We start from the raw sequence: 23,911 nt of genomic DNA on the forward strand, positions 1-23,911 counted from the left end.
CATGTGAACTGCTTAATACTTTGTAACGTAGCCAGTTATTACACGTAGGCCTTACCCTTCCTCTGACTTACAAATGGCTTTAGGGGGCCAGCCCCACCGAGCTTCAGCCTCAGCATTGCACCATGTGCCTTCAAGGCCATTTGTGGGGCTGACCGTTCTTCCCTGCTCCCCAGTTGCTCACCTGACCTCTCTCTTCCAGCTCTGTCAACATAACAATGGAGCAGGACTTCCACTCCCAGATCATCCGCCAAAAGTCCTCTATCGTGTGCTGGAGAGGACCTTGGCTGGCTATGTAGGAATCTTTCTGGCGATAGCCCTGGAATTTCAAGACATGATTACTTGGACGTGGGACATAGCAGCAAAAGTACCAAACAGCCAGAGCATCAGTTGCTTGACTTAAGTAACATCCAGCAGCTATTCTGCTACCAAGGAGAGATTTCAGTTTTGAGAATAGAAGATCCTTTCTTCCTTCCTCCATGTAAAAAGAGGACGCAGAGAAAAAGGAGTTCAGTCATTTGGAATGTACTCAGCAGAGAGGAAATTGAACTCTTTGGTGAAATGCCTACCAGCCAAATGGCTTTTTGACCTAGATATTTGACAAGCAAATTTCAGAGGGAAGGAAGCCAAACGGGGTGAAAGCTGATGCTGCACCCAACAACACTAACACAGTCTGACACCACAGACAGGAGATCACCTACGTACCCTGGTTTAAATCCACCTAGAATAATCAGAACCATTGTTTTCATATAGTCACAAACATGGATTAGAGCAGGAGCTGGCAACCTAGTGCTCTCCAGATGTGTTGGAGTATAACTCCCATAAGCCCCAGCCAGCATGCCAAAGGTCAGGGATTACTGGAACTGTAGTCCAAAACATCTGAAGGATACCAGTTTGCTTTCTCCATCCAAATATCCATTTGCAAGAAAGTGAGATATATTAAAGGGTCGGTAGTCAGCATTAAGGGATTTAGCGTATTGGAGTGAGCTGTGAGTCTGACTGAAATGGGGTTAACCAGACAAGGAAACAACTGTAAAGAAGTGGTATAAGGACAATTTGGGCTTTAACTACGCTTAGCAGGCATTGTCTGTCAGGGTGCTTAGTTCTTAAAGATGTAGGGATCAGGGGACCTGGTGACAAGAAGGAGTCTCAGATTACAGAGAATTTACAACTTACTGCTAAATAGCAGTTTAAACATTCCAGCAGAGAAACTCATTTAGAGGCATGATAGCACTCTTCAAATACTCAAGTTGCAGGAAGCCAGATTCTGGCTGGACATCAGGAAAAACTTCCAGACTCTTAGAGCAGTACAACAATGGAACACATGACCTAGGGAGGTGGCGGGCTCTCCCATGCTAGAGGCATTCAAGAGGCAGCTGGACAACCATCTGTCTGGGATGCTTTAAGGTGGATTCCTGCATTGAGCAGGGGGTCAGACTCAATGGCCTAATGGGTCCCTTCCAATTCTACTATTCTATGATTGTATGAGGCATGAGGTGGGGCTAATAAAGCTGACTACATTTTCAAGACCTTTAACAGAGCTAAGAAACCTCATTCCCTTGAACATCCATTGGAGTGCCAGGCACCCACCAGCAGCATCTCCTTCCACATCACTGGCACTGGGCACACTGTCCGCACAAAGCCACTGAAGTGAATGAGAACAAGCAAAAGCATGGATGGATTGTACTGTTACGTCACCCACGGAAAATGTCTGCAAGGTTTTTACTAAGAATAAATACTTGTCCACATCAATCTGTGTTTAGGGGAAATGCTAGAAAGTGGATAAAAGGTAAATCTTTACAATATTGGTTTATACCAGGGGTGGGCAACATGTGACCCCTCTGGCCTTAAGTGCAGTCCCTGCCACCCAAAAATTTGCTATTAGTGGCTTGATGCCAAATTTTGACATCGAACTGGAACAGTGGCCTGAAAAGCCCAAATTCAGCTTTAAAACAAAGTCTGTTCCTTGTTTTAAAGCTCAGTTTGGCCTTTTAAAGAGCCTCGTGTGGCGCAGAGCGGTAAAGCAGCAGTTTCTGCAGCTGAAACTCTCCCCACGGCCTGAGTTCGATCCCAGCGGAAGCTGGTTTCAGGCAGCCGGCTCGGGTCGACTCAGCCTTCCATCCTCCTGAGGTCGGTAAAATGAGTACCCAGTTAGCTGGGGGAAAGGTAATAACGACCAGGGAAGGCAACGGCAAACCACCCCGCTATAAGGCCTGCCAAGAAAACGTCAGCGAAAGCTGGCGTCCCTCCAAGAGTCAGTAATGACTCAGTGCTTGCACGAGAGGTCCCTTTCCTTTCCTTTCCTTTGCCTTTTAAGGCCACTGTTGTGATTTGCTGTTGAAATGGAATGCGATTACACACACACAAATCTTCTCTGCTCATAGAAAGATAGCATGTCAGGGAAAACACTAAGCAGAACCCTCCTGCTGGATATACTAGCTTTAAACATGCAGTGAGGTTTCCACATTGTGGAGAAACAGTCAGACTTGGAGCTCCCACCTACCACCTTTAGTGACACAGTCCAGGGAGAATTTTATTACTCAATTGTACTGAATGTGTAAACTTCTTCTGACACACAGAACAGATGGACAAGATTGGAGGACCTTAGCTGCTTGCATTGATCAGACCAATCCAATCTTAAATGGGTCTGTGTTCTTGGCCATTTTCTCCCGGCTTCCCTCTACGTTTCTTAAAGTCATCACATGAGTAGAGGGAGAGCAATGAGAGAAACAACCTTGGGTGGCAACAGTTTCACCAACACGTAACAGGAGAAAAGTTCCCCCACCCCATCCCAAAAAGGATTCAAGTCACAGCCTTTCACTCTAGGATCAAGTCTGAAATGAGTTATTCGGGAAACATAGGTAGAAGGAAAGAAGGTCACAGAAGGGGAAAGAGCCACTCACATCAATAAATGAAGCATTCACGTAATCAGTGTTTTCTTCACCCCTCTTCACTGGAATGATCACTCGGTTGAACTCATCTACAGACAAACAAGGTGACAATTTTAGAAATATCTGGCAGTACGCGCTTAAGCTGGCTCTGACAGGTTGGGGCTCAAAAAACTTAAGTTTCAAAAGGGAAAGTGTATAGTTTCAACACTCATCCAAGCAGAAGCATATACAGAATGACAAAGACTCTATATCACAATCCAGTGTCAGAATGCATACGTATTTTATAAGCGAATGCTGAAAGGATGCAAGCAAGCAACTCACTTCTATGTAATTGCAGGTCATGATTCACTTATGCGACATGCCCTCCTCCCCTCTAATTCAATTGCCATCACTAAATCCTTGTTTTTCCTCTACTACAGCAGAACAATTCTCCCCTTTCTGCAACCCTCTCCCAATGCAGAAGCCACTTCCTCTGCTGCCGCCACCCCAATGGAAACCCTTTCACTGCCCGGCTTCTCTCAGCTGCGCAGGAGAACTTACATGGAATTATTTGCAGCACCCGGTTTTTCTTCATGTTGGGCGGCAAGTTGCCCGTTCTCATCTTGTCGTTTTGAATTTTGATTGAGGTTAGTTTCTGCAGAAAGAGACGGGCAGAATTCATCTTCCAAAAAGGGATGGGGGGATCATGGATGAACAGACGTGCCCAAATACATCCTCTCCCTGTTTTCCACTCTCCCCTGCCTGCTTCCATTTCTTTCTGGGATCAAAAAATTGGGACAACCAAGAGCAATCCAGTCCTACTCCTTGCCACAAGGCAGGGGCAACTTCACTCCTGAACTCCGCACACTACATCACAGTTTGTCACAAAAAATTGGATGACGTGATAAGCCATGATGGGTTATCGTGTTGCCTGGTGGGCATTTTTTTTTAACCTACGATGGCTGATTTGGCCAAAGAAACCCACTCTGATAACCTAGGGTTTTCAGAGTGGGTTATTTAATCCATCATGGATTACTGCGTCATGTGTAGTCACAGTGGGTTATTTTGGCTGGCTACAGAGCTATGCAGCGAGAGCTGTCAAAACAGCTGCGGCTGTGTTCACTGGCTTACTGATTTTGTTGTTGTTTATTCGTTTAGCCGCTTCCGACTCTTCGTGACTTCATGGACCAGCCCATGCCAGAGCTTTCTGTCGGCCGTTGCCACTCCTAGCTCCCCCAAGGTCGAGTCCATCACCTCCAGAATATCATCCATCCATCTTGCCCTTGGTCGGCCCCTCTTCCTTTTGCCTTCCACTTTCCCTAGCATCAGCCTCTTCTCCAGGGTGTCCTATCTTCTCATTATGTGGTCAAAGTACTTCAGTTTTGCCTTTAATACCCTACCCTCAAGTGAGCAGTCTGGCTTTATTTCCTGGAGTATGGACTGGTTTGATCTTCTTGCAGTCCACGGCACTCTCAGAATTTTCCTCCAACACCACAGTTTAAAAGCATCTGTCTTCCTTCGCTCAGCTTTCCTTATGGTCCAGCTCTCGCAGCCATAGGTTACTACGGGGAATACCATTGCTTTAACTATGTGGACCTTTGTTGTCAGTGAAGGGACTAAGCCGGCAGTGCAGATGAAGTAGGCTATGAGGTTTGGTGCTGATTCTCCAATGGTGGTGCTTCAGTTTGAGGGATTACATGGAAAGGAGCCGCTAAGTTTGGGAGTGTTTGGGGCGTAGCCCTTCACAGGAACACGCAGAAGCTAGCTGAAGGCCCCTGCAGCTGATAACAATCCCCAATCACCACACTCCCCATAAAAGACTTCCCTGAATTCAGAAGTGACGCTGGAAGCAACTATTGTTTTGGTGCCTTGTCTTCATCGCTTGCATACCAGCTCTTGACCTTGCCTGGACTTATCCTGCCCTTGGACCGGACCCTGACTACATTTTGATGCCTTCTTAATTCCTGCATTGTTGACCTGGCTTTGGATAGATACTTCGGCTTTCGACCACGGACTGTTTGTTGACTTTTCCCCCCTGCTGATTGAGTGTGACACTGGTGATTCATGATACCGTGTTATAGGTATCTCCAGCATTTTGGTGCTCCTCGGATTTTTGCGGCTTTCAGAGTTAGGGTGCTGGGTTTTCACAGTGCATCAAGTGCCTCCTTAGGAGAGGAGGCTGGCTATGAGGTTTCATCATTTCCTCCTTTTGGGGGCACTTGGGATTTTTGCTCCTCTGGATCAGCTACCTCCCGACTAGGAGAGGCTGTGTGTAAAGTTTGGTCCTGATCCTGAAAACCGCCAAGGGTTTCGAGACACTTCACCCTTTGGGGGGCATTTGGGATTTTTGCTCTTGGACTGCAGCAGGACAAGAGGCAAGGTGTGTGAGAGTCAAATTATACACAGTAGTTTAATAAGCTACACTGATAGTAGGGTATGGAGAATAACAGTAGCTTATTTTCAAAAGAAGCTACTGTGAGTACCTTATTAACCCATCACGGCTTAAAGTGACATCTGAACGCAGCCAAAGAGAGCTGCCACTGTGCTGCAGAAAAGTGCCTACTAAAAAAAAAAAGTAGCTCCAGATGGCTGATTTGTGGGGTCTGACTTGCACTGCAGATGGCTGGAAATGAGAGCCCAGAACTTAGCCTGTTCTGCCTGAAATACTTGGCTGCTCCCAAGAGAAAGATCATTACAACCAGCTTATACCTCTAATGATAGCAAATCCCAGTATTGCAGCCTCCTAATCACCTCTGTCCCTAGTTGTCCAAAGAGTTTCTCCAAGGAATTCAAAACTATAGTTGCTATGAGCAATGTGCACACAATATTGTCCACTGAACTACGATTCTGAGTTAATGAGAAGGCAGATGCAGAATCTATACTGTAACTATGCTACAATCCCAGGGGAAAGGATGTCCAGCCAGATTCTAGCTGGACATCAGGAAAAACTTCCTGACTGCTAGAGCAGTACGACAATGGAACCAGTTACCTAGGGAGGTGGTGGGCTCTCCCACACTAGAGGCCTTCAAGAGGCAGCTGGACAACCATCTGTCAGGGATGCTTTAGGGTGGATTCCTGCATTGAGCAGGGGTTGGACTCGATGGCCTTAGAGGACCCTTCCAGTTCTACTATTCTATGATTATAAATCAATTGTCCACTTCCCACGATCAGCCAAATTCTCAGGATGGGTCTGGATGCTTCCTAGCCACACTCTTCCCAAGGAATGTAACACCAAGCTACCACAGCTGCCACCCACCTTAAACTCTTCCTCCAATCCATTGCTGCTGGTCCCTGGGATTTTGTTGTAAATCTTCTGGAGGTGGATCTCCAGTGAGGTCACCTCCAGCTCTGTGTCTCCATACAAATAATGCTCCAGAAGAGCTTGGTAGATGAATACGTACTGCATCTGAAGAAGAGAGAAAGCTATTATGAGTCTCACTCCACATTCAGCTAAGGCCCTCCCTTTAGAGCTTCAACATATTTATAACACATCTCTGTGCGCGTGCGTGTGTTTAAGCTATACCAAAAATTATAGGCCACCTGCCACGACACAGGCTCTTTACAACAGGCCTGTCCGTGGACACTCCCTGCTCAAGCTAAGCGCCACCACTTTATGAGCCTGAGGTGAGGGACAAACATCACCTTTCTACAAACTATGTGGAGAAAGGGGTTAAACAAGAGTAATTTCAGGAATAAAATAATGCGCTGTGAATTATATGTGTGGATGGTGAATTAATGTCAAAACTAGTGTTATATGTATATAACTGCAGATGACAAATGCCAAGGAGACGACACGTGGGATTTTTGTGGTAGTAAAACAAACTGAATAAAAAATTATTTCAATGTTCAACAAACTTTGTTTCATAACAAAACTTTTTAGACCGTTGTTAAAACCTCTCATCCAATCCTTTCTCTCTTTTCATACACACTTTCCTTTCTCTCACACCTTCACTCTTGAACTTTCTTTATAATCAGGATTGTTTAATATACACCAACTGACTATCTGCACACTACACTCTAAAGACAAACCTCTCTACCCTGATCCTTTAATTCTCCCTCGAATCAAAGTACTCCAAAAATACCTCTCTTATCACCTCAGTCATTCCCTTATATATCCTCTCCCCCCCCCCACCGCCTAAGATATTCAATCCCCACCCGCTCAGATCAACATTCTAAACACAATAGACATACATTAGGGAACTGACTTGTGGGGCGTAATGCCACACCACTTTTTAGGACATGTCCTTATTGTCAAACCAGAGCTGGCATTTTTATCCTGGTTTCAGGTTTCTGTCACTTTCGCTGTCTTGCTCTGTGTGGGAATCCGGGCCGTTCTGCAACCTATAGCAAGGGGATGGCGGGCTGGGATAGATGGATGAAGAAGTGAGTGTGCCTAGGAGAGCAGAAACCAAGTTCCTCTGCAGGGACAGATTGTGCATGTGTGTGTGGGAAGACTCCCCCCTTCAAGGCAAGCCATGGTCTTGGAGGCCTGCCAAAGCCGCCCTGCTTATGCTGAAGGCGACAAGTATTATTATCCTGATGGTTTTACTGTTTTAATTGCTATTTTATTGTGAACATGTTTTTTATTGCTTTTAATATTCTAATATTTTTAATATTTTATGCATTTTATTGTTGTAAGCTGTCTTGTGAGGGCCAATGCCCTGAATGGCAGCCAAGAAATGTTTTAAATAAAATAAATAAATATACAGAAAACAGGCTGGGATAAGGCTTTGATAAAAAGGCGTTGTTATCTTTGAGAGACATCATCCCATGGAACACGTCCTAGTCAAATTCTGTTGAAATGTCTCAGAAAACAGCACCATGTACACTGATGGTGCTATATAAATAAATAATAATAATAATAATAATAATAATAATAAAAAGCTCAAGATCACATCATTAATCCTGCACGCGTACGGCATCCTGGAATATTACTACTAGTAGTAACGTGGTGATGAAAATGGGTGAAGTTTGTCCTCCAGGAGAAAAGACTTACATCAGTCTGTACCATCTGGCAGCGCTGTGCTCGGATACGGCTCACAAACCCATAAACATCCACCTTCCTCTCCGCGTGCATCATGTCCAGCATGGCATCGATAACAATGAAAGTTCCCGTTCGCCCCACACCAGCACTGGGAGAGGGGGGGAAAAAGAGAAGAAAATGGGTGCCAAGACATTCAGACTTGGCAGCCACCCACCCATCCTGGATCACAGCATGCAAATGCAGAGAGAGAGAGAGAGAGAGAGAGAGAGAGAGAATGCGATCAAGAGAATGCTTAATTTAAAAACCCGGAAGTTCAGGGGCCAGTATCTGTCTGCATGCTCATCTTTGTCAAGGAACCCACGCACATGCAGGAAATTCCCACCTGGGAGGGCTTGGAAAGGGTTAACTGTGCCTGCTGGCATTTTGCTGCCTAGCCTGGCGGCTCGGTTCCCCTGTGTTTGGGCCAGGAAGAAGGATATTCTTCCATGGAGGTGAATGTGACCCTTCCATTCTGGAAATTTCAAACTGTGGACTCCTAGCTCGTAGCAGGTTCCACGGCTCTTTTGCATGTACTGCTTAGCACAGTCCGGACAGCCACTTCTTTGCCTGGCTGGGGGGGGGGGGGGGGGCTTACAGACAGGGGGCGACTAGGCCTGTCAACCCAGCGGCCTTGGGCAGCTATTCTGTCTTCTATCCTTAATGGGTAGAAGACAGAAGCAGCCGTGGGAAAACGTGGGTATCATGTCTAACCCTACTGCCTCTGTTTTGGGAGAAGATGTTTCAGGTAATCAATCAGAATCAGATTCAGAACTAGAAGACGCAGCGCCAGACTGGTACCAGCCAGCCTGTACCAGTGGGGGAGGAAGTTCTCAAGGGCGATTCCTCATCTGGGAGTCAGCCCTCTCCAGAGCTTATCTCCTCAAGGCCAAATCCTACACACTCAGTGGGAAGTGAGCTTTCTTCCAGAGGTGAGTGTCCCGACAAGCTAGCTGATGCTAGGGTCCGCCGGAAGCTCAAACGCACAGGGTGGAAGGAAGGTGTGAGAAAGTCGGTTCGATTACGCCAGAACCTGCCTCCGCACCAGGCGCTCTGAAGTTACAGGCGTTTGGGAACTGGCTTCCTATTCTTCTTGAGCGGACAATTGTTTTGCTTAGTTTGCATAGCTTTGCCTTGGGGGATGTTTCCAAGAGGTTAGACTCTCTTCAGGTAGAAGAGACAGTTGTTGCTTAATAAAAGTTTTGTGGATTACTTAGCAAGCCTGGACATTTGCCTCCCATTGAAAGTAGGAGTTTTCTGAGATACACAACAGTGGTTGGGTTAGAAATGGAAGTTGTTGTTGTCTGGACCCACAGCAGGAGCCCCCGCCTGGAAGCACGGGGGTGTGGGGTGGGGAATGGGGGAGCAGCTGTGGGGAAGACCTCATGGGCTTGGAGAGCCAGAAAGCAGCCTGCTTCCTTAGGACATAGGCTGAGGGAAAAAATCTTTCCTGAAAAAGAAGTGCGGGGTGCTGCTAGAAGTCCTGCCTACTGAAGAGGCTTGGGCAGGGGACACACACCATCTCAGGGCACCTCCTCCACGGAGCAAGGAACTGGAGATGGAGCCCAGACTGACCTGCAGTGTACGACAATGGCCCCTGCATACTGCGGGTTACACGTCTTCACCTTCTTCAGGAACTTCAGCATCCCAATGGGAGTGAAAGGCACCCCGAAATCAGGCCAGCTCGTGAAGTGGAATTGTGTCACCAGGCGCTGAGGCTTTTTATTGGTGACATCGCCTACCTGGGTGGAAGGGTGGGGAAAAAGCAGGTTGAACGGAACTGTTCTTTATCAGACATCCGGAATCACACCACCGTTTCGATTCCCTTCGTTTCCTCACACTACTTGTAAAGCCCATTGCAGTGACCAGGAATGACCGGTCAAAGGGAGGGAAAGAATATGGGGGCTAGGCAGGAACGCAGAGGGGAAAAAACTGAAGTGGAGGAATAGCTTCTTTTCCCAGCTCCAGACTCTTTGGTAAAGTTGGCCTACTCCCTGCTGAACAGGCAAACTACCCATCATAGCATCACACCAAGTCTGGCAATGCCTATTCTGCCTGCTTCTCTCAGAGCTGGGTCAACCAGAGTGGTGTTGTGGGTGGAGTGTTGGACTAGGACTTGGGAGATCCCGGTTCTAGTCCCCACTCAGCCACGGAATCCCACTGGGTGATTTTGGGCCGGTAATTGACTCTCAGCCTAACCTACCTCACAGGGTTGTTGTGAGGATAAAATGCAGAGGAGGAGGATCATGTAAGCCACCTTGGGCTCCTTGGAGGAAAAAAGGCAGGACATAAATCTAATAATAAATAAATAAAGTTGTGTCCGGACTATACCACTTCAATATGAGCAAGGGAGAGAAAATGTCACTTGATTGAATGCTCCTCCATTCAATGCCCCCTCACCTCAAAAACTAGATTCTGTGTTCTCGCCTAGACAACCCAACTGATCCAAAGCTGCAACACTCTGGGATGGACAGGGTTGCATATGACACCAAGCAGGCCAGAAAACCCTGTCGCTGTGCATGGAGGGAAAGAGAGGCCCAACACATACCTGTTGAATGCAGAATTTCCGCACTGTGTAGTCCACCAAGACAGTTACATCTTCCACGGACACTCTGATATTTCCATAGGTCCAGCAACCCTGATCTGGCCAGTACTGAGCGCATTTACACTGGAAAGAAGCCACATAAGGAACAGACCAAGATTTAGGGCAGAAGACGAGGGCTGAACAGCTTCCACAGGATGCTCCAACACACAATTCCCCCTGCCTATGAACTGTCTTGCACACTCAGCTCCAACACACAATTCCCTCCCCCTCCCCCCCAGCCCACCTTGCACACTCAGCATCAGGCATGTGCACTGCATGAAGAGCGTTTCCAAACCATGTTTTAAGGCTCCCATAAACAGGTTCTGCATGTGAAAGACCTGTAAGCCCAGACTTCTGTGCTTGTGGCACACTAGAGAGCAGCCTTCCCCATCCTGGTGCCCTCCAGATGTTTTGGACCTCCAAATCCCCTCAGCTCCAGCCACCACGGCTAACGGACAGGAATTCTGGGAGTTGTAGTGCAAAAACATCTGGAAGGCACCAGGTTGGGGAAGACTGCTTTAGAGGCACACACTGACTAGGGAAAGACGCACAGGCATAAAAGGTTGGTGGTGGTGGCAGCAGTATAGCTGGAGAGAGTGCAAAGTGTGGTGTAGTGGCTAAAGTGTCGGACTGGGAATCGGGAGATCCGGGCCACACGGCCATGGAAACCCACTGGGTGACTTTGGGCCAGTCACAGACTCTCAGCCCAACCCACCTCACAGGGTTGTTGTGTGGATAAAATGGAGAAGAGGTGGAGGATTATATATGACGACTTGGGGTCCTTGGAGGAAAAAAGTCGGGATATAAATGTAATAAATTAAAAAAAATAATTAAAAAATAAATTAAAATAAAATAACAGGCCAACAAGAATTCCAGTTCTGGCTGATGTCTAGACAGAAAGAACTGTGGTCTTGTCAGGAAGGAGAAACAAGGAATATGGATAAAGCTCGCATACAGGGGAGATATACAGGCATACCTGCGTAATAAGAGAATGCTGGACCAGGAGCGAGAAGTTAATTTGGGGTTTGGGCAAGAGGGGTTCTGCCGAAGATGCTATGATTTAGGAACTTAGGAAGCTGCCTTAGACTGAGCCAAACCCTCTCTAGCTCAGTATTGTTAAAACTGACAGGCATCAGCGGCTCTCCAGATTTTCAGGCAGGACTTCTTTGTATCCCTACCTGGAGATGACAGGGATTGAACCTGAGGCCTTCTGCGTGCAAAGCAGATGCTCGACCATTGAGCTAACATGTAGCTCTCAGGACCTTCCCAACCAAAAATGTTTGCTGAGCAATCGGTGGGGAATTCCCACCTGTCTTTCTTTGAGTTCATACAGACCCTGTTCAGAAGACACCTTAAACCACCCTAACCAAAGCCTTATTCACTGTGGTTAAAGCTGTGGTTTAAGGTGTCTTCTGAACAGGGCCACGTTTGTCTATTTTCCTACCACAAATTTAGTTATTGGAAAAAACACAGTTCTTCCCTTAGATATTGTGCCTGTTCCTATTGCCGTTGATACGGAGGGGCACCAGCCTCTAACCCCAAGTGGATAACACAGTTGTGACAATGCTAAGGACAAGCTGCACAGCTCTGCCCATGTCCACATGGTCTGCTACCACACGCATTTTGCTTTCATAGGGGTCCGTTTCCCTTTGTCACAGAGTTCCTGGCAGACACTAACTTCTTTCCTCTCTTTCAGATTGGTCACCATGACGATTGTGGCTGTGTTTTGCTCCCAAATCATTCTCCAGAAGTCATTCACAGTTTCTTCTTTTGGTCCTAAAAAGAACACACACAAAAGTGTTAACAGGTGGGAATTATTCACAGGAAAGAAAACAGTGAAATTAGCAACTTCTTCTACTTTTATGTACTGTTGAAAAGGCCTTTTTAGAATAGCTGAAATCCATAACCCATTCAGCCTGGTAACTTCTCTGTGTCCTGAACCCAGAGAAAGAGAGATTTGACATCCCTCAACCTTGCAACCCCTATTCAGTTAAACATAAAAACATAAGAAATGCCATGATGGATCAGACCAAAGGTCCATCTAGTCCAGCACTCTGTTCGCACAGTGACCAACCAGCCATCAGCCAGGGATAAACAAGCAGGACATGGTGCAACAGCACCCTCCCGCCCATGTTCCCCAGCAACTGGAGCACACAGGCTTACTGCCTCGGATACTGGAGGTAGCACATAACCATCAGGACTAGTAGCCATTGATAGCCTTCTTATCCAGGAATTGATCCAACCCCCTTTTAAAGCCATCCAAATTGGTGGCCATCACTACATCTTGTGGTAGTGAGTTCCATAATTTAACCACGCACAGTGTGAAGAAGTCTTTCCTTTTATCTGCCCTGAATCTCTCACTAATCAGCTTTATGGGATGACTCCATTGAGAGGGAGAAAAATGTCTCCCTCTTCACATTCTCCACACCATGCATAATTTTGTACACCTCTATCATGTCTCCCCTTAGCCTACTTTTTTCCAAGCTAAACAATACCAGCTGTTGTAACCTCCCCTCATAGGGGAGAGGCTCCAGCCCCTTAATATTTTAGTTCCTAAGCTCTTCACCATGCAGCAAAGGCGGAGTGAAAGTTTCCGGTGAGTATCGTATAACAATTCTATTTGCAGAAATGCAGCAGAAACCCTGCTTTTTCCCAACAGATGGAAGCAAATGGTCACTCAATAACCCTTCTAAAAATCCACTAAGTTACTTGCTCAAATGGAGCAGCCTTCTCAGCCCAAGGCATGTTCCATCCTTCAACTCCAGAATGCACTTGGGTTTTGTGAAGACACGCTGTCAGTGGCCAACCTGAGAGGTAAAACGCTGCCTATGCGAGTTGCTGTCTCGTGGGCACTGCAGAAAGTTGGCTAAGTTGCAATTTTCCAGTCCATGGAAGAGATGGGATGACCCTGCAGGATTTCGCAATTCCAACATTTCACTGCTCACATTTGGACATTTATCTGAGTAGTTACTTCCTCAAATCAGCTACCAGTGTAGCATCAGGACCAATTTGGAAAGTCTCAAAAGAAAGTAACGCACTACTGATATATTCTGCAGTGCAATTTACCTTGGGCTGCAATGAACTTGTTCTTCTCTTGGTACCCCTGCCAGGACAAAAGCAACAAGTAAGCGAGGAACGTCAGCTTTTCCCTCTAGCACAAAAGAGAACTTCAAAGTGTTCCAAAACATTGGCACCTTCTCAAAAGTCATATACTTTCTGGACGTAGAGAGCAATGATTCTTTAGATTCCAAGGAGCCACCAGATTTTATTAACATGATTGCAGCTGTGTACATTTGTAGACTATGGCTCAGTTTGGTCAACACGATAACCAACGGTGGTTTAAGTAGTCAACTGTGAGTTGAATAGTCAACAGTTGGTTATTGTGTTGTCTGTCGGGCAAAAACCACCCCACGGTTGACTATTTCCCCAAAATAACCAACTGAGAAACACAACGTTCTGCAGAGTTGTTGTCTGTTGGGCTCAGTGGACTATTTTGCAGGGTTGTGCGGACTATTTTGGCTGGCTACAGAGTTCTTGGGCAAGAGTGGCCAAAACCGTGCTGACCGCTCTGCTACAGCTGGCAGAACTTGCAATGGCTGATAGGATACCAGCAGGAGGATGGGGAGAGGGGCGGGGGCCATGTCAGTCAAATGCAGGGTAGGCTATTAGACCACTCAACGCCAGCCCCAACCACTCCACAGTTGTATAGGAACATGTTGTGTGGGGAGTACCCGCAAAATAACCAACTGTGACTTGACTATCAACCCATTGACTGAAGCGTTGTCCAAACACAGCCTACCTGAGACATCAATATTAAAGGCAGGTGTGGGAGTTGGGAAGCATTTGTGTAACAGCAAGGAAGTCTCTTCCTCCTCCCCCTCCCCCTCCCCCTCCCCCAGAAGATACTTACATTAATAAATGAGGCATTGATATAATCCGAGTCTGGAACCCCTTCAAGAGGTGTCAGATGAAGCCTGGAATGATCATCTAGGAATGAAGGAAAGTAGTGGCCCATTAAAAGACAAACACTGTCAGGGCGACATTTAAATCGAGGGGCTTTAACAAAATCAAATAAACCCGCAGAGAAATGAGAGCAGGAAAGCATCCAAGCTTTATCTCAGTGTAAAGGGAAGCTAGGCAAAGGGCAATCCATTTTAAACTTTGCACAAAGCTGGTTGTAGGCAGAATATAGAATCTTGGAGCAGTGGTTTTACGTAGTTAAGAGAGCTCACTCTCCCTACCAGTGAAGGGTTACGCATCGGACGCCCACCTAAAAGAGTAAGGAGAAAGATAAAACATCCCCGGCCCCATTTGTAATGGATGCCTTAGTACAGGTCTTGGGAATGCATTTTCTGTTGCGGGATGCATCCCCGCAGAGGAAATCTGTTGAGGTGACACTTGCAAGCAGTGGCCACAGCCAGAGGTGGTAAAAATGTGCAACACTGCAGGGTTATTTCTCTCTCAGACTCTCTGTACCAACTCTCTCTAAGTGCCACCTCTGTCGGCCACATTAAATTAGTGCCGTATGAAATCAGGCTGAGGGCCACACATGGCCCTTGGCTTCTTGTTTGCCTCCTCTGCCTTAGCAGAACGGCATCCACCGTGTCTTTTGCAGAGGGAGTTAGTGGGGGGGGGGAGAGGAAAAGAGAAGACACTTATTAGCTAACGAGCCACGTTCAAGGTTTTCTTGCTGACATTCAAAGCCCCAAACAACTCAGGACTGGGACACCAAGCTGACTGTCTTTCCCCCATTTACAACAAACTGACCTCAGAGGCAGCCATATTGGTCATTCCACAACAAACAGTGTGTCATCAGATAATGGCAAGTGAGCGTGCCTTCTTGGTAGTGGCACCCGCTCTCTGAAATGCTCTTACACCAGTTTTAAAATCTCTTCACTGGCTGCCAATTAGTTTCTGAGTGAAGTATAAAGTGTTGGTTATTACCTTTAAAGCCCTACATGGTTTGGGTCTAGGCTACCTGCGGGATCGCCTTCTCCCGTACAATCCGCCCCACACACTCAGGTCCTCTGGGAAGAATCTACTGCAGCTAGCAAAAACTAGATTAACAACTATTATCCAGAGGACCTTCTCTTCTGCTGCTCCCAGACTGTGGAATGGCGTGCCAGAGGAGACTCATCAACTGAACAGTCTACTAGCATTCAAGAAAGCTATAAAGACTGATCTCTTCCGGCAGGCCTATCCAGTGGAATTTTAAGATGTTTTTAGAATATTTTTAGGATGTTTTTAACAATGTATATTATGTTTTAATTCAGTTTTATGTATTTTATTGCTTGTTGTTGTTCCCTGCTGTAAGGAATGAGTTATTATTATTATTATTATTATTATTATTACATATGTGCTACAAGAAGCATAAAATGTGGCAAGCCTTAGACACCTCACTGCTTCATTCTTCCATTCTACTGTTGTTGTTGTTGTTGTTATTATTAATTAACATTTTTTATATATTTTTTATTTAAAGCAATACAAAAAAGGAATGAATACAAGCAATCCCCTAACAATTAATATCAAACCAACAGTTATATGAACACATAAAATATACAAAGAAGAAAAATAAAAGTTGACTGATAAAACTTCTAGAGGAAAGACGCTTAATCGAAGTAGTGGAAAAATAAAAATAAAAGGAAATCATTTACATTTATATACTGCCCCATAGCCGAAGCTCTCTGGCCGGTTTACCAAGATTAAAACATTAAAAACCGTTCTACAAAGTTTAAAAACCATAAAAAGCAAAAAAGCAGATAATATCCATTTTAAACATTTCAATGTATTTTAAGTGTTTTAAAATGTATTTTAATGTATTATTTTATATTGCTTTTACATTGGTTTAGGTATTTTTGGTATGTGTTTAGGTATTTTTATGTAAACTGCTTAGAGAGCTTAGGATATCAAGCAGTACAGAAACAGGATGTATGTCTCAATCAATGAGTGGGGAGAAGCCCTTAGCAACCCTAAGTGTGTGCTACTAGGTGATATGTACTGTGCTGTGGGTGGATGTTTTACCCTGTTACCTTGCAGGAAGTACATCACAACTGAGAAGCACACACTGTGGTGAGGAAAGGGGGCAGACAGAAGACACGAAGACACACACACACACACACACACACACACACACACACACACACACACAGATAGGGTCCCCTCCCCAGGCGACCAAGTTTGGACAGGACTGCAAGGGACAGAAAGTGCCAGGCCTAGAAGAAGTTCATCAGTTCATTCATCACTGGACCAGGGACACATTGGCAAGAATAATTCTGGATTGGCCACAGCACCTGTGCAAGGAGTAGAGGCGGCTCCATTTCCAAAGTTAGCTTTATTTTGCATGGCATCCTCTCCATTCTGACCTGCTTGTTTTGATCCCGCTTTGCTGATCTGCTTGTTTTACTGCCATAACTGAATGCTAACGTGGATCTCGGTAGGCCTTCCCTGCACATCTGTGAAATGCTCAGATATATTCCACTTGCACACATAGAGAGGCCAGATCCCCTCATCCCCCGCCCCCATAGCGGCCAGAATAATCGTCTTTTCCTAAAATGTACATGTTCGTAATGTATTTGCTTCAGCACAACACCGTTATCCAGCATGCAGAAACCACTCCTGAATCGGGTTGCTCTCCCTTGAAAAAATGCTGCCGAAACTGATGCACCAGGAAGCTATCCCGGTATTTTTCTTTCCAGGCCAACGTCATTCCACTGGCTTCAGGGTAACAAAGATATTTGTCCCGCAAAGAAGTTTTTTTTGGGGGGATATGGTAATCTCCCTTGTGCTCTTGCCCTGGCTGAACAGCTTGTTGCAAAGGGACAGGCCTCCGCTGAATAAGTACCCACTCTCATCTGTGAGCGATCTGGCCCAGGTGTTTGTGTGGGGTGACCCAGAAGGAGGTAGGGGGCAGTGGCATGGATCTCCCAACAGTCTTTTCTACAAGGGCTCTCCCATGCCTGCCCACCCCAGTCTGTGATGTGCTGTGTTATTTGGTATTAACAAGCCATCAGAACAACGTTCTTTTGCCTTCCATTTCCAAAACAAAGACGCGCCATATGTGGTATTACTGTTCTCATTCTTGTGTTACAGGAACTGTTCCTGCTACTCTCCGTTTCCCCTGGATCGTGCCACCCCCTCTGTCATTCCTCTTGCCACCCACAAGCAACACATCTCCTAGGCAACTCCCTCTCCTCTAACAATCATGGCATCAATTTTCCGTTTTGGCATGATGAAGGAAAGGTGGGGAAAGGGGAGCTGAATGGGTGCTTTTCACAAAGCTGAAAAGCATCCACTCAGCACCCCTCATTGTAATGGTGTCGATCCACTGGACAGCACAGCATCATTTACAAATGAGAGAAACACTTTAGGAACATTAGAATTCCTTGAGATTAGTGCAACTAAATGAGAGCATAATACTAAAAGAGGATGTGTGTCTGTCTGTCCATCCATCCATCCATCCGTCAGCACCATAGAGCCAAGACCATGAATCCTCAAGCTTGACATGCATACTTAGAGGGCTCTAAGGCGCTCACCTTGGGGTTATTTTTTAACACATTAATTTTAATTAATGTAAATGTTAATGCGGTTGAAACCTGCAATAACACCTTCAGCCACTAGGAGCATACTTCCTTAAGGTGCTGGTTTTAACCTATAAAGACTTACACCACTTGGGACCACAATACCTGATGGAACGCCTCTCCTGACATGAACCTACCTGTACCCTATGCCCAACATCTCCTCTGGGTGCCTACTCCAAGAGAAGCTCGGAGGATGGCAACAAGGGAGAGGGCCTTTTCAGTGGTGGCCCCCCAATTATAGAATGATCTCCCTGATGAGGCTCACCTGGCGCCAACATAGAATCATAGAATAGCAGAGTTGGAAGGGGCCTATAAGGCCATGGAGTCCAACCCCCTGCTCAATGCAGGAATTCACCCTAAAGCATCCCTGAGAGATGGTTGTCCAGCTGCCACATTGTGTCCAGCTGTCCACATTATCTTTTCGGCGCCAGGTCAAGACTTTTCTCTTCTCCCAGGCATTTAACAGCATATAACAACATATGCGAAGTTTGTTTGTTTTTTAATGGACCCCAGAACTGTTGTTGTTTAATGGATACTGCTGTTTTATACTGTTGTTTTATATTTTGATGGTTTTAAATTTTGTATACTTTTTTAATGTTCACTGTTTTTTCCTTTTGTAAACCTCCCGGAGAGCTTTGGCTATGGGGCGGTATATAAATTTAATAAATAAATAAATAAATTAACCACTGCATAGCTTTGCAGTCCATATGGTTTGAAGCAGCAGATTAGCAGGCTGAGGCACAGAGTTATATGCCTGCCTACCACCGGTCTGCTGTGGGGCAGCCCCCCCAGGGGAATGGAGTGGACAGGCCCCTCCCTTCAGAGGGTCATAGCAGTACACCATGGAGTGGCCATGCCGAAGGGTGCCAGTGGGCAGGGCTTCTTTTGACCAGGGCAGATACAATACAATTTCCAGATGGACGTCAGGAAAAACGTCCTGACTATTAGAGCAGTACGACAATGGAATCAGTTACCTAGGGAGGTGGTGGGCTCTCCCACCCTAGAGGCCTTCAAGAGGCAGCTGGACAACCATCTGTCAGGGATGCTTTAGGGTGGGTTCCTGCATTGAGCAGGGGGTTGGACTCAATGGACTTGTAGGTCCCTTCCAACTCTGCTATTCTATGATTCTATGAATATGTCAAAGTCGGACAGCTGCGTACGTTTGCCTGAAGGCTTTGCTGTATCAAATGAAGGCCTATTCCAACCTGTGCAAAGCTTGCTCTGTTTGCTGGTATTTAGAATAAGAGAGTGGTAAAACTGGTAGCTGTTAGCCATGCAGAATGAAGAAAAGCTGTAAGTAGCCCTGCGGCCCTTCAAAGACGGATTGTGGGCCACTTCAGGCCCAATGAGCACCTCTTTGGCAAGACCAACTGAAGCTTCCTGGACCGTGATCCACTTGCAGCTGCACAGTAGAGGAAGGAGAGGCAGCGTTGTCCTCTGAGATCCCATTTCCACCCATTCTGGCATCTCATTGGTTTCTCTTGACCTGAATCTTTGCCCGGTCATTCTAAAGTTTCCCCCGAACCTTCTGAACTCTACCATAACCACTTACCCCCATTCCACCAGCATAGCCCAGTACAAATCCTCGGTCTCTCTCCATCCCCCCGCCTCCAGTCTTGTACATCTTAAATAATCTATAATCCTGTACGTCTCTGGGCAGGGACCGTACCACCTCCCTTTTGCACAAATATAATTCACTGCTTGGCTTCACACCAGATTCACAAGAGATATCCAGGGCCAGCCTTAGGATAAACAGTGCCCCGGGCGAGGAGTGTCCTTGGTGCCCTCCCTGCCGGTGGTCACCTTTGCAGGGCTGCCAAGAAGGTTTGTGGGCCTGGTGCAGGCATAATGTTGGCTCCGCCTCAGCTCAGCTCAGCACAGCACCCCTTCAGTTCAGCTCGGCACCCTGGGCAACCACTCAGCTCACCCACCCCTAAGTCACAGAGGTAGCTTATAATTACAGGACTACAGTCACAACCAGAGAGCATTTTAAGATACAGCAATGGGCGCCGATACGTACAAGGCAAGATGTTCACATATCTGTTCTTCTCCTTGTTTTCTTCCTTAGATGCTGCTTCACAGGTGGCCTGGATGGGGCATGCTGGGAGAGCCTGGAAAGGAAATAAAATAGACTGCGTGTTGTACCTCCATTGAACACAAGGGAGCAAATGCCTCTGTGAGCAAAGCAAAGTGCAGGGGGAGGGGGGGGATGACTCCTGCTCCAAACCCTTGAATGTGAATTCCTAGGAAAGGAGTCCTACCTGCCAATTCTGCATTCTTTAGGGCACACCTAGAACTCCCAAGTATCTTGATACTCAGTAAGATGTTTGCAAGAGAAGCAGCGTCCTGCTGTACTCTGTGGGGCTGATGTCAGAATGGGAGGGGTGGGGGACTCGGGCACAGAATGTGTTTCTATTTAAGAACTAGACGATGCCATTTACAAAAGCGAAACAAAAACAAATGGTGTCAAAACAAAATTTTGCTTCACTCATTTATTGCCCTAGTCTGGATACCAATGGGAGGTGGGTCTTCCTTTCCTTTATTACATTTCTCTACCACCCAACAGACAAAGCTCTCTGGGTGGTTTACACAGATTAAAAACCTTTAAAAAATACAACATTGTGCCTATTATAAAAACAGTTAAGCTACGAATATATAAACAGACAGCAGGCGCACGTACACAAATATCCAAACAATATCCCATGACCTGATTAAAAACCTATCATATGCATTCTTTTCATTTATTACTCTCTATCCACACTTTCAGATAAGTGTGGATATGGAGTGTTAGAAGTATGTACAGAAATTGCTGAGCCGTATTAGTGCTATTTAGCACGACCCATTAAAGTTCATAATGAACCGTGTCAAAAGCTACTTTTAGGCTAACAAAGGCCTGAATTATTGTCCTTTCCTAAAATGTACATGTCTGTAAGGTATTTGCTTCAGCACAACACCGTTATCCAGCATGCAGAACCCACTCCTGGGTTGCTCTCCCTTGAAAAAATGCCGCTATCGATAGCACAGGTCTCAAACGAATTTGGCATACGTTTTACACTTGGCATTTACATTTGGCATAAATTTTAGCTGCATCATCAACTTTGGCTAGCTAATTCGAAGGAATCGCTGCCTCTCAATCCACCTCTTATTCTTTTTTTACTTTGATTCCTGCCAATTTATATCATCCCCGTTAGGCTGAAATAATAAAAAGGCTGATACAAGCTATTCTTCAAAGCTTCGCCACAAAGGCCATTTCCCTGTGATGTGTGTGTGTGTGTGTGTGTGTGTGTGTGTGTGTGTGTGTGTGACATTTGGTAAAATGGTTTGGCAGCATAAGGCAGCTCCAGACATTCATTTTTATGCAATGACAAGGACCTCCATGAAGAGATTTAAATTGTACAACTGATCTAACATGTTGGTTAGCAGGCAGGTTAGCATATGGCGGCACCTGTCATGTGAGCAGTTGGAATCCAATTATAAGGTAGAGGAAATGTTTAATGGGTTAATGAATAATGAAGGGAGGGTTAATCTTTAATCACGGACTTTCAGCTAATCCTATCTACACTTCGCAAACAGATTAAGAGAAGGAATTAGGCACCATTCCATGTAGCAACACAAGAGGGCAGCAAAGCTCCCTTCAATACAGATGCAACTCCTATGACCCGGGGCCTCAGTACAACCTTTTAAGATTGGCAAATCTCAGAATAATGAGTTGCTAGTGTACCATCAACGTGAACATTGTCGAGGAAATGTGTACATGGGCAGTTTTGTCTGTGCCCGCCCTGTTTTGATGTAAGCCCTTTCTATTAGAAATTAAGTTCTATAACAATTTGACCCAAACTGTAGCTGAAAATATATTGAGCAACACTTGCTCAACCAACAAGAAGGGTTGACATATTAGTCAGAGTGTGAGCCTCCCAGCGAGGACAGGAAGAGTAGTAACCACAAAGGAACAAATGTTCCAGGACTGCAATACCCATCTATGTATTGTTTTTCTATTCTTAGAATTATCTGCACTCTACACATGCATAAATGCCTTGTTTATCATTGGTTACTGTATTGCAAAACTGTATTATGATTGGTTTATTATATGAGGAAGTTCTGTTGTTGCTTCTGTTACCTATAAGTATCTTAGCTTTGCCTCCAACTAGTGGGCAGTCCTTCAGATCCTCTAGGGCAGCCTTCCTCAACCTGGGGCACTCCAGATGTGCTGGACTGCACCTCTCAGAATGCCCCAGCCAGCCGAGCTGGCTGGGGCATTCTGGGAGTTGCAGTCCAACACATCTGGAGCGCCCCAGGTTGAGGAAGGCTGCTCTAGGGTTTGCCACCTTGCAGCACTGCAGGCTGCTCGTAATAAAACTTTTCCAAGATGAGAGAAATGGTGTCTTGAGAGTCTTTAACCGCCACTCAGCGAACCTAGGGAACTCGCCCTTTCAGGTTCCTCCACAAAATTCAAGAGGAGAAAGCCTGTTTGGATCAGGGAGAAAGTGGGGCTGGGGTGGGCAGATGAAGCCACCTTTGCAAAGCTGGAAGAGAATGTAGACCAAAGCCTCCCAGAGTTAACCACAGGTAGCTGACGCCAGAAATTCAAACCCAGATTCCCCAGGAGATCTTAACTCTGAGGATCATTGGGCAGGGGGTCGATAGGGAGAGATCCCAGCATTATGTGGATATGATTTGCACCTTTAATTTTCTTCAAAGCTCTTCTTGGTAGCGTGCTGTAAATAAAACACATTTCTTGGAATGGGGCAGGAGTGGAAAAAAGACCTAGGTTCAAATCCTCATTCAGCCACAGAACTCCCTGGGTGTCCTCTAGCAAGTCACTAAGTGAGCTTTCCCCAACCTACTGTCTTTCAGATACATTGGACTTCAGCTCCCATCAGCATCAGTCAGCTTGGCCAATGCTCAGGAATGGTGTAGGTCAAGACATCTGGAAGGCAGTATGTTGGCGAAAACTGCACTGACTTTCTGTACGTACGTGCGTGCGTGTGTTGCAAAGATAAAAGGACCCATTCCATCACTAAGGGCTCATCTACACCAAGCAGATATTCCACTATGAAAGCAGTATATAAAATGCAGGAGCCACACTGCCGCTTTGTAGTGGTATTGAATTGCACTGACAACTGTCGGGGCCCATTGACACATACCATATACCACTTTCATACCGCTTTCATAGTGGAATATCCTGCTTGGTGTAGATGAGCCCTTTGTTCATAAGAAGAGAACTTGCTGTTGGTACAGAAGTGGGATTTCTCTGTAGTGGCACCCACTTTGTGGAATGCTCTCCCCACTTTAGTATGCAGGAAATAGCAACTGCGTCATAATTTTAGCCACTATTTTAAAAGGTATCTTTTCACCCATGCCTTCCCTGACTGATCATGCTACCAGTTAGTTGATTGTCAGTTCCTTGATTTTAAATATTTTAATTGAGCATTTATCTTTTGATTCTAAACGTTCTTAACTGAGAAGTTCTATGTTTTCTGTTTTTACATGTGGATGTTTCGTATTTTAAAATGTTTATGTTGTAAACCGCTACGGGATGTCTTTTTAGATATACAATGGCAAGAAAAAGTTTGTGAAGCCCTTAGGATTGTCACATATTTCCAAACTAAACTTTATTAGATCTTCATCTGACCCCCATAATCCTAGATAAAGAACGATAACCTGACTAAACAAATGACACACAATCATGATGCTCTTTCAACGTTGACTTATCCACAACTGATGCAACATTCAATATCCATGTGTGCCAATATAAACCTTACTGGACATTTAGAAAAGGACTGGTTATGATTCATGAAGGCTATCAGGGTAAAATACGAAATTTCTGTAATTATCGTTAGGGTTCACAAATGTTTTCTCACCT

General features: G+C 45.7%; 1 protein-coding gene across 2 annotated transcripts in view; it reads right to left on the reverse strand.

The window, feature by feature from the left end:
• Positions 1-23,911, reverse strand: part of PTPRA (protein tyrosine phosphatase receptor type A) — a 156,616-nt gene that overhangs the window by 11,404 nt on the left and 121,301 nt on the right. For both annotated transcript variants that reach the window (XM_063135389.1, XM_063135388.1), the window contains 11 exons: positions 20,069-20,159; positions 14,382-14,458; positions 13,538-13,574; positions 12,150-12,247; positions 10,436-10,555; positions 9,463-9,629; positions 7,864-7,999; positions 6,124-6,273; positions 3,429-3,522; positions 2,901-2,977; positions 182-316 (listed from right to left, as the gene is read on the reverse strand). In XM_063135389.1, coding sequence (XP_062991459.1) covers positions 182-316; positions 2,901-2,977; positions 3,429-3,522; positions 6,124-6,273; positions 7,864-7,999; positions 9,463-9,629; positions 10,436-10,555; positions 12,150-12,247; positions 13,538-13,574; positions 14,382-14,458; positions 20,069-20,159 — 1,182 coding nt within the window. The remainder of the gene's footprint in view (positions 1-181; positions 317-2,900; positions 2,978-3,428; positions 3,523-6,123; positions 6,274-7,863; positions 8,000-9,462; positions 9,630-10,435; positions 10,556-12,149; positions 12,248-13,537; positions 13,575-14,381; positions 14,459-20,068; positions 20,160-23,911) is intronic.

This window comes from Elgaria multicarinata, chromosome 10, assembly GCF_023053635.1.
Source record: "Elgaria multicarinata webbii isolate HBS135686 ecotype San Diego chromosome 10, rElgMul1.1.pri, whole genome shotgun sequence".
Taxonomy (NCBI): domain Eukaryota; kingdom Metazoa; phylum Chordata; class Lepidosauria; order Squamata; family Anguidae; genus Elgaria; species Elgaria multicarinata.